Here is an 11289-nt window from a genome sequence, read left to right as displayed (position 1 = left end):
GAAAAAGTGATACAAATGTTGAAAAAAAAGTGATACAAATGTTGGAAAAAAGTGATACAAATGTTGGAAAAAGTGATAAAAATGTTGAAAAAGTGATAAAAATGTTGAAAAAGTGATTAAAATTTTAGGAAAAGTGATTAAAATTTTAGTAAACGTGATAAAATTGTTGAAAAAAGTGATACAAATGTTGAAAAAGTGATAAAAATGTTGTAAAAAGTGATACAAAAAGTGATAAAAATGTTGAAAAAGTGATTAAAATTTTAGTAAAAGTGATTAAAATTTTAGTAAACGTGATAAAATTGTTGAAAAAAGTGATACAAATGTTGAAAAAGTGATAGAAATGTTGTAAAAAGTGATAAAAATGTTGAAAAAAGTGATACAAATGTTAGAAAAAGTGATACAAATGTTGAAATGCTGGTCTTTTTGCTTCACAGACTGTAAGAACTAACATCCTCAGTGCACAATAAAGACTATCTATCTCTATATCTATCTATCTATCTGTCTATCTATCTCCACTGTAGTCTCGTAAGGGCTCGCTACAAAATGGCGTCAGAAAGGAACTAATTTCGGGTGAACGTTTGCAACCCGCAAAAAGAAAACAGCTCGCTACAGTCCGCAGATGTAGGTTCACACTGGATGAGCGTTGTCGTGTTTATTGGTTTATGAGTATTGGTCTTTTGTAGAACCCTGACACATGGAGGGTTGCTGCTATGTAACACATGCGGCCCGAGACTGCTCCCCTCCATTTGAAATGGTCCAAAGGATGAAGATGTTCAATGGTTTCTCCTTTAGAAGCAACTCCAAGTTGTCATGTTTGCGCCCATGAGACAAAGAGCTATCCCACTCATCCTCTTCCCTCTTATCCTTCCCCGATTTTCCACTTTTATCAGCGAGCCAGGAAAGTGTGAGTGAGGACTTCCTGTGGAAAACTGCACTTTCAACGTCAGCAATTTAGCTTCTGCAGCTCCGTTCCTGAGTCTTAATGGAGAGCAGTAGAGGGGCGGGTCAGGGTCTCTGCAGCACGGGGTCAAAGGTCAACATTGGGAGGATGCTGCACAAGGTCGGCGATGTCAACGGGACATTTATGGAGCCATTAGACTGAGGGAGGGATTAGAAAGACACAATTAGGACCCACGGGCATGCACAATCACATATAGTGAGGACACGATAAAGTAGCTTAAGCGCATGTCTCTTTAAGCCCCTCCCCCCTCTTAAAAAAGCCCAGTCTGCTCTGATTGGTCAGTATTTCTGTCATTGTAGCCGGGGAGGACTTGACGGCTCCTTTAAAGGACCAGGTTCTGGATGCAGGCTGTGTTTACCTTTACGGTACTGCAGTATTTGTGTAGTACCTTCACGTTGTACAATAAGGAACCTTTACGTTACAAGAAGTCAGTCATATCTCAAGAAGAAGCCAGTAAGAGCAGCTAATTTCTGTATAACTGGTTTCTTAATTTAGTTATAATTTGGGGATATGGGAACCAGACATTACTTAACATAGTTGCATGGGGAGAGTTTACAAGCATCCATCTTAACCATTTCTGTTTTTTAACCACAAGTTTTTTTAAATATCTTATTATATAATAGCTTCTTACAAGCTTATTTTAATACATTTGGTTTTTAAGGTGCAAAGTCCAGGTAATGCGCTGCCAGGCCTTTCCTGTTGAGTGCAGGGAATTCTGGGTAATGACCCCTAGCCCCCCACCGGTTGGTCCCGTGTCACAGAAGCTGGAAGTGAATGGCACCGACGTGGTTTTGTTCTGGTTTTGGGACTGAGAACCCACCTTACACTACGGTTGGTGTGACCTCCAGGGATGTTCATCACCCAGTTGTCTCATGTCCCCCCCCCCCCCCCCAACCCAAAATAAAGAGGCACATGAGGGGTGAAAGCAGGGCCTGACTCCCATGGGTCTGCACCCTTCTCCTCAGCACCTCAGCGGCGCCATGCTGCGTTCAGGCGCAGCTCGTTTTCCTGTAAACTATCATTACACTTTTTTAAACTCTTTGTTCAATCAGCCGGTATTGCAATGTTCTGAATGTGTGTTCTTTCACACTCCCGACCTCGACGCACCTTCCACTGCACCTGGCGGACGGGTTTTTGGGAGCAGGTTACACAACAGCACACGCACACACACACACACACACACACACACACACACACACACACACGGAAATAATGGGGTCAAACACAAACAGCCTGTCATTTTGCTTTTAAGATTGCTTAATTTCTCAAAGCATTAAAAGAATTTGCCTGTCTATTCATTGTGTTTTAAACTGTGTATTTCTGCACAGTTTAAAACACAAAATTAAGGATACACTCACTGTATATTATTAGTTTAATATACTGTTTGGAGAATTGGTCTTCAGTGGTGGCGGTGTAGGAGTGTTTCTTACTTGTGTTCTTCTAACATTTCCAATAACTCCAGTGCATTGTTTCACCCTGAGGGCGCAATTATTAATTAGTTATATTTGTATGCCCCTCTATGGAAAAGAAAACCCAGTTCTGAACACTTTTTTCAACATTTGTATCACTTTTTTAAACATTTGTACCACTTTTTTCAACATTTGTACCACTTTTTTCAACATTTTTATCAGTTTTTTCAACATTTGTATCACTTTTCTTAACATTTGTATCCTTTTTTCAACATTTGTACCACTTTTTTCAACATTTGTATCACTTTTTCAACATTTGTATCACTTTTCTCAACATTTGTATCACTTTTTTAACATTTGTATCACATTTCTCAACATTTGTATCACTTTTTTAACATTTGTATCACTTTTTTCAACATTTGTATCACTTTTCTCAACATTTGTATCACTTTTCTCAACATTTGTATCACTTTTCTCAACATTTGTATCACTTTTTTAACATTTGTATCACTTTTTTCAACATTTGTATCACTTTTCTCAACATTTTTATCTCTTTTTCAAACATTTGTATCACTTTTTCCAAAACATTTACCACTTTTTCAAAAAAAATATCACTTTTTCAAACATTTTTATCACTTTTTCAAACATGTTTATCACTTTTTTCAACATTTGTATAACTTTTTCTAACATTTTTATAACTTTTTCTAACATTTATGTCACTTTTTCAGTGTTGTGGTTGCTTTGTTTTGGATGTTTTTGCCACAGTTTTGATATATATATATATATATATTTATTTTTTTGTTTTGTTTTGAGCCAAATGGGGGAGGGGGGGAAATTAACTGCTAAGCGGTCTGTCTTAGCTGCTTAGCAGTTAATTGGGTCAGATTTGACCCAAGGACAACATGAGGGTTAAGACAGACCGCTGCAGTCGGTTATGTCATGTTATGGGGACATTGCAAGTCTTCAATATAGTGTCTGACATTATGCAAATGATCCATACAGAGGTAAAGGTTTTTATTAAAGACCTAGATCTTTTTTGTTTAATCACACACACACACACACACGACTACCCACCAGACTCCAGCTGAATACACATCCATGTAACACACTGTAATTCTACTTTCTACACAGTTTACCATTCACTGCAGAAGGAAGCATGTCAATGCAATGGTGACAGATCTGCATTTATAATTTTATTTACAGCATATCGGTCATGTGTAGGTGACAAATTGGGCAACTTAGCCAGTCAAAATGTCCCGATTAACTCTCCGAGCACAGATTTAAAACCCAAATTAAACCAAAATCTGGTTTTGACTGTGTCAACATGCAACTTGCCAATCAGAAACGAGGACACGAGCAATAAACAAGGCCTCGTGTGAGTTAGTGAATATATGTTGGAACTCGGCCAAGGCGTTTACAACCTGAACACCTCGTCTTTCTCACTACATACTAACATACTTCTCTCTGGTATTGGGAGCAGTGTGACAACATCTCTGTGACAAAAGGTCTAATTAATGAGGAGAGCCGTCTGAAAAACACAGCCCTACCTGTAGTACATTCTGTACTTCACGGTTGTTTTTCCGGCAGAGGGATGCCCTTCCATCATCCAGCACAGACAGATAATACAACGCTGCCTTCGAGTGCCGTTGGACGTTTGAGTTACAGATTTGTGAAAAGTCATGACTGTGTGCCAAATGGTAAATCAAATTAATCTCAGAGTACTACTTCAATGCTGTGATTCACAGTTATGAATTTTCTTTTTTATGTACACATATTGAGTCAGCGGCTAACACCTGGATGCTACATGGGCTGATTAAGAGTGTGTGGGAACTGGTAAGCTAGCTAGCAGAGATAGCTGAACATTTCATACATTTTAGCTAGTAATGGATACATGGTTTAAATAGGATACATGATTGAATAGTAAGCTAAAAGTATGGCTATGCTTTTTTGTATCCTTTGTTAGATAGAATGATGGTTGTGGAAGGAGGATGACACGCAGCTAAGAAAGCTAGCAAGCTAAGAAAGCTAGCAAGCTTAGAAAATAATAGGGATGGAAAATGGCTAAAAGGATTAGCTAGAATTCATGAAAAAATGCTTTTAGTCAGCTAAACGTAAAGAAGACATTATTAAAACAGTCTAATGAATAAGTAGAAAAACTACCTGTGGGTTAGCTAAAAGGAAGAGTTAGGTTACTTAGCTAAAACGTAAACTTAGGTAAATGAATGAACAGTTAAAATAGCTCAAATGAAACGGCTGAAAAAGAGACCTTAGCTAAAATTAAAGAAAGAAATTGGTGCTGCTGCCACTAAATGGCAAATGGCTGACTATATAACTGTTAGTGTTACACAGCATTCAACTTGATATCAGTTGAAATGAATGCATTTGGACTATGAAAGAATACTTCAATTTGATGTTGATTTTTCATTGTCTCGGTCCCAAAATGGTGAATTACGAGCTGAAAAAGGTGCACCTAAAGGTAGCATGAGCACCATGCATGGAACAACAACAACAACAGTGGGACGTTCCAGTTATATTCTCAGTATTCTAACTATTTTTGGGGGATTGTATAAGTGTTTCTCAGGTGCGTTATGGCCTTGAGCTGCCATCTGAATATTTTGGTTTTGATGGACGACGGACGCAGATGTAATGCGGTCTGTTCAGATGTCTCCGAGTTCTCAGGGTGTGCTGACTTGTTCCAGGCTTGTAAAGCTCTTCAGCTATTTAGTCTGTACAGATGAGACAGGACAGACAGTGACAAGGCTGGTGAGAAGACGGCGTCCTCACGATTTGACGCTACGTTTGCTCAGAGGATTGCGTGCCAGGTCCTTGTAAGCCCTGGTTCATCTTTTAAGAGAGTTCACTGAGTTTCAACACCTGTTTGATCCCAAATTCTTGAATAAATGTATTTATATTAAGAATCTGACCCTGAAATCTAGGCTCCATTGACGACACATTAACGTTTCATTCATGGGATCGTTCAGATGGACGGATGTCTTTCATTTAACCCTTGTGTTGTCTTCCCAGAGACTGAACTCGTTGTCCTTCCGGGTCAAAATTACAAATTATCTTATTTTTTCTTCTCCTATGTTTTTGACGCTTTTTGAAAAGTTTGTCACTTTTTAATGACACTTATTTTTTTGTTATGGATTATTTGGACTCATAGTCAAGATCAGAGGATGTTGAGTGGATCACAGTTTGTTTCAAATGCCATAAAAATGATAAAAATAAATACACACAGTTCACTGAAAGTAATCGTTAATTTTCCGGGGCTTCCTTACGACATGCATCCATGCTTTCGTGTCATTTTGGGCCAAGGACAACACAAGGGTTTAGATAATGATGAATAGATATCAAAACGTAAGGGGACCTTTTGGGTTAGCTAAAAGTATTTGTTAGGGTATTTAGGGTACTTATTTAAATGGACCAAGCCTCTCTTTTCTCAAAATCTGAAACATCTAACATTAGCAAAAAGTAAACTTGGCTAAATGAATGAACGGTTAATTTAGCTCAAATGAAACGGCTGAAAAAGAGACCTTAGCTAAAAGTAATGGTTGAAACATCCAGCTAATGCCACTAAATGGTAGTAGCACCAATGCAAAGTCACCTTAACATTGAGAGTAACAATATGCATCATATAGCTGTTAGTGTTACACAGCATTCCACTTAATATCAGTTTAAACAAATGCTTCTTCATGTGTTAGAAACTCATTCAATTTCCCCTTAAAATAAGAAGAAGTTAAAATAAGAAATACAGCCGACTTCTCCAGAAAACAACAGAGCATCCAGGCCGTCGACAGCAGCTAAAACACGAGGACAGAGACAAGGGTCTGGGGAGGAAATCTGGCAAGAGGGGCGGCTATATTTGAGATTGCAGCAGCTCCAAGATGGGGGGACGGGGGGGACAGGACTCCCTTCTAGAAAACACAACCAGATGGCTCGGTCATCCAGCTGCGTTTGAAGTGTTCTGCGTGTGTAACGCAGAACGTGTTCAACCCATGTTATGCCGACAGATCCTGATCAGAGTCCACTGTTGATTTCTGAGCCAGTTCTTATGTATTTATATTGAAAAACACAATGACCCCTAAAGCTTTTATTACACTAGAGCAAAGTCTTCCTCCACTCGGGATCGGAGTGTCTTGGGCTACATGAGTCTCTGGGTTTGTGTGCCTCTAAATTAGGGGTGTCAAACCCATTTTCACCAAGAGCCACACTGGAAAATGAAAATCACACCAAGGGCCAGACGTGCGTCGCTGTTTCCAACATTCTTTACACTTTCTGTTGCATTTTTGTCGACATAAAGCCACAAAAGTCGGCTAAAAAGCTCCTTAGCCCTCAGAGGATTCAGCAAATACAGCAAAACAATGACAATATATCTTACTACCAAGCTGTTTCACAGCTTTAATATGAAAAAACTCTGCTTCTGTAGCGATTTCTGAGACTCAAAGTGGGCAAATCTGCCATTTTCAGGTTTGAGTGTCAGGTAATTGTGGTTAAAATAAACCTTAAGTGATATAAGGGGTCGGGATTCGGCCCGCTGGCCTCGAGTGGTCGTCTCACATCTGCAGTCCATTTCAGGGCTTTCGGGTTTTTACGGGCTGCAGTGTCTGATAAGTGAGCGTTGCACTGGACCATCACAGCATCAAGGTCTCTGTTTATCTGGTTCTCAAACAAAAGCCTCGCAGTTCCTGCCTGCTTAGCGCCTCGGATCCACAATCTACTCGCCCAAATCTGTGTACCTCCTCTGGTCCTTTCACTGCCAAAACCTGATCCCCCCCCCCCTCCCCCCTTCTGTTTGCTGTGTAATGAGGAAGACCTGTTTCTCATGAGACCCAGAGAGCTGCGTTTCATGACAGATGCGATGCAATACAAACGATTTCATCATCAATGTCGCCCCCAAGTGGCCAATAAGTGCATCTGCATCTGAATTCAGGTAAACTGGGATCATTTCAGCTGGAAACTATTTCCAATTAGAAAATCCACCCAGGTTTTTATAATTAAGTTCTGAAAGGCAAGTGGAGTGAATGTAACGGGCGTTCATTAATATCAAAAGGTTATGCACTTTAAGGAAATGTTGCAATGCTGTATGTTGCTTATGAAACACAGTGTTCCCCAGTGACTCTACTACGGAGACAGAAGCTGGATGAAGCATCTGTGTACTGTTCTCTGGCTGTTTACCAGAATAAGTTGGCAGACAGACAGTCCAGTCCAGTCCAGTCCAGTCTAGTCCAGTACAGCACAGCACACATGAATGAGAGCCAGGATCATGCAAAAACATGAGGCCATCAAGCACATCAAGTACAATTTATTCAAAGAATCAACATAGTTATCTTAATCACTTCTGTACAGTAAGATAAATATTTATGACCCATTCTGTGGGTTGGTGCTTCAGTTCTTTGTAGCACCTTAAACGAGACAAACATGTCTAAAAGTGACTAAAAAGCAACAAAACGTTGCAAAAAGGATCATGTTGTAAATCCTTGTGTTTGCATGCAGTTTTGAGGAATTTAAAAATTCCTATTTAAAAAGCCCTTTATGGAAATTATAAACCACTTCATGTACTAAAAATAACCTCTAAAGGCGGATTTAGCGAAACTATAAATAAGCAGGCAGGATCGGATCGAGGTCTCCTTGAGACCTTGATGTCTGTGTTAAACAAAAGGCTTTCTCTGAGGGGGGGTGGGGGGGTCGTGACAGGAGTCTGAGATGAAGCCAAGCAGCATCTGGAGAGCTTCACCGTGACAGCAGCCCTGCTCGGGATTCCTCTGGATGTTACATGTTTAACAGGGAACAGCCAGTTGTCCTCCAGGGAATGTAGTCTCAGCACGCTATGTCTCGGGGTATTTCACTTTTTAACGGCTACTCAGCGTTTACGGTACGCCGGCGAGTTCGGGGACATGCACACACTTCCCCAGAAAGTCCAGGATTCAGTCCAGGAACCTCTGGTTGAGCAAAAAAACTGACTTCTGTTGTCACTTCTGTTGCCAAAAAAACATCTCGGGTTACGTATGTAACCCTTGTTCCCCGAGATAGGGGAACGAGACAAGTTGTGATCCCAATCCCAGCATCTGAAAAGCCTCTGATACAGCTTCAAATGTTGGTATCGGCATCTGAAAAGTACTGCAGTTTAAGAAAATCTACTTTAAAAGAAGTTGATTTGTGTTCTTTCTCCATTATGACTGTTGTTCACTAAAAGTTCAACCTGAGCCAGACCAACAACAAAAATAGAAATCATATCACAGCCATATATCCATAGATTGTAGCATACAGCTGTTAAATCCTAGTAGGACACACATGTATGGGATCCATACTTGGTATTGGCCAATAAGCAAGTTCAAGTATCAGAATCGGTCTCAGACCAGTTCCACCAAAAACCATGCCTCCCCCTGAGCTTTGACACTTGTTCTCTAGTTTGAATAGTAGTAAAAACCATCTAAAATGATCTTTCATATTAGAAATACACTCGTCTTGTAGTGTAAGTTACGCTTCTAATTATTTAGACACGAAAGGCTGTTAAGACTTGTACTGTATTTGCCATAAAGACCTTTTCAAATCCTCGTGTTTTATCGGCCCGAGCTAGTGACTGGGACAGTTTCCAGTGAAGGGAGCTGGGCTGAAAGCAGCTTTTTCCACGAGAAGCTGCTGTTAAGGAGACAATTTGGGTTTCTATTTTAGGATTATCACTTCCCATGTGTGTGTCGGTGTGTTTGCATCTCAAAGTCCGGAGCCAGGATCCACATCCAGAACCGGACGACAAGTCAATAGAGTGTGAACACAATGAATCAGTTTCATTTTGGGCAAATCCAGGACTTGGGAGCTGGGATACTCGTCTCTGTCTCCGCCCCCCCTGGGACTTTGACCTTGGCAAGTCTTGAGGTCAAAGTGCAGCTTTGAAGAGAAGCCTTGTGCTTCTGCCTAAACACTGTGTCTACTCTAATCATGTCTAAAGCAGTGGCACCTTTGCTGTGGTTTGCAGCTCTTTGAGTCCCCCCATTGGTGGTCCTGGGGGTGCCCCTCACTGGTAGCACAGGTAGCAGGTGATGAGTTTGGGTACGTGGAGTTGACCCATGACCTCCAGAGCTCTGGTGCCCAGCGTCTTCCTCACTGCCAACCGGCTGAGCTGCTGCAGGGTCATGGGGGTGGCTGTGGACACGACAACAACAGGACATTGAGTAAAAGCCCTTTAATTAACAGGGCAGGACATTAAAAATGACAATGTCTTGCCCTATTAAATAACACCTTTAATCACTTTTGGTAACCAACCTAAAGGGCCTGGATATGGTTCATTTTATGACTTATTAAGTCATAATTCTTGCTCCTTTCAATGGGTAATTGGTGGGAAACATGGATCGCGACATCAATAAGCTAAAACTTGTCAACTGGATACCGAACGAAACCGATCTTTGTCTGAGGGATCTGGATGATGATGGATTAATAAAATAGTGAAATCAATCTTTAAAATGTCAAATATGTTAATATAATGTTAGTACGGTTCAGGAAAGGGTACTTTAAGTTCTTAACGTAACCATTAGCCTGGTGCCGATGCATTGTAAAATACATCTGAGGGTTGCTTCTTGCTTGTATGTCAAAATATGGTATTTGCTTGTACAATCTACAGCATAACTTCATTGACGATACATAGGTCAAAACATGGTATTTTCCTCATATATACCCTCATCGGGTATATATAGATGTAATATATCTATATATTAATATAGATATATATATCTATATATATTTATATATTTATGAGCACCATGGTAAACAACAGGTGTCATCAGTCTGAGACATTTCCTGGAAGGGACATGCGATCCTTGCCTGCCACCTGCTGGTGAGACGTTGACACTACACTGTTGTGCAGGATTACACCAAACTACACAGACTGGGAGATCTACAGGGTACCAAGAAGATTAAAGAAGTACACGTCGACATCTTACACAAGATATACCCTGCGAAGCTACATCTGTGTACATGTTGTAGTTTTTGCATTGATGAACCAGTTTACCATTGCATACCGTGTAAAACCAATCATGATATCAGTGTTGAATGTCAGAGTGTTTTTTTTTTAATATTTTGAACATGAGAACTTGAACATTGAATTCACGAGTTACGCTCAATTTCACTGCTGTTTGTCAAGGAATTAATTAAGTCTGTCAAACGTATATACACACACAAAAAACTGTCATATTGTAAGGTGAACTTTTTAATTAATGTACAATGTATTTTTGTTCCATTGTAGTTTTATATTCCTCAATCATCCTTCTAAAAAAAATGGTTATTTTAACACTATTTATTTCTGTTAAATGCTATTATTGTTGTTTCTCTGGAGCGTTATTTGAGCATGTGTCCGAAATGTTGTATATTCTGATGTATTTTTCCCAATAAAGTCGTGAAGAAACAATAAAAAAAACACCTCCACGGTACTGTTTGCTGCCTTTCCGTGAATGACCTACTCTCGTAAAAGCGGAGGCAGGTTGCCGAGGGCGACCCGGGCGCGGTGTAGTCCACGGGTCTCCTGTTGTGCTGGTCTCGGGCGTAGACGTTGGCCCCGAACTCCACCAGCATCTTCACCATCTCCACCTGGGTGTTTTTAGCAGCGTGGTGCAGCGGCGTCTCGTGGAGCCTGGCGGCGTTCACCTTAGCACCTGAAAGGGAAAAGGGCGTTAATGGCAGCGCTTTAAAAACATCTGGTGATGTTGCAGATGTTTAGGGGGATTTTAGAGTTGATGGCGAGCTCATGGTGGTGTTCCAGATGTTCCTGGGATTTAAGAGTTGATGGCAATCTCTTGGTGATGTTCCAGATGTTCCTGGGATTTAAGAGTTGATGGCGATCTCATGGTGGTTTTCCAGATGTTCCTGGGATTTTAGAGTTGATGGCGAACTCTTGGTGATGTTCCAGATGTTCCTGGGATTTAAGAGTTG

General features: G+C 40.5%; 1 protein-coding gene across 1 annotated transcript in view; it reads right to left on the bottom strand.

The window, feature by feature from the left end:
- Window positions 1-8405: 8405 nt before the first annotated feature.
- Window positions 8406-11289, bottom strand: part of LOC117939977 (ankyrin repeat and SOCS box protein 13-like) — a 3576-nt gene continuing 692 nt past the window's right edge. Inside the window, exons 2-3 of the mRNA XM_034865354.1 lie at window positions 10821-11012; window positions 8406-9510 (exon numbers count right to left, since the gene is read on the bottom strand). Of these exons, the coding sequence (XP_034721245.1) occupies window positions 9383-9510; window positions 10821-11012 (320 nt within the window). The 3' untranslated portion in view covers window positions 8406-9382. The remainder of the gene's footprint in view (window positions 9511-10820; window positions 11013-11289) is intronic.

The sequence above is a fragment of the Etheostoma cragini genome, unplaced genomic scaffold (genome assembly GCF_013103735.1).
Source record: "Etheostoma cragini isolate CJK2018 unplaced genomic scaffold, CSU_Ecrag_1.0 ScbMSFa_1523, whole genome shotgun sequence".
NCBI lineage: Eukaryota > Metazoa > Chordata > Actinopteri > Perciformes > Percidae > Etheostoma > Etheostoma cragini.
Note: the sequence above shows the minus strand (reverse complement) of the source record. Positions and strands in the feature narration are given on the sequence as shown.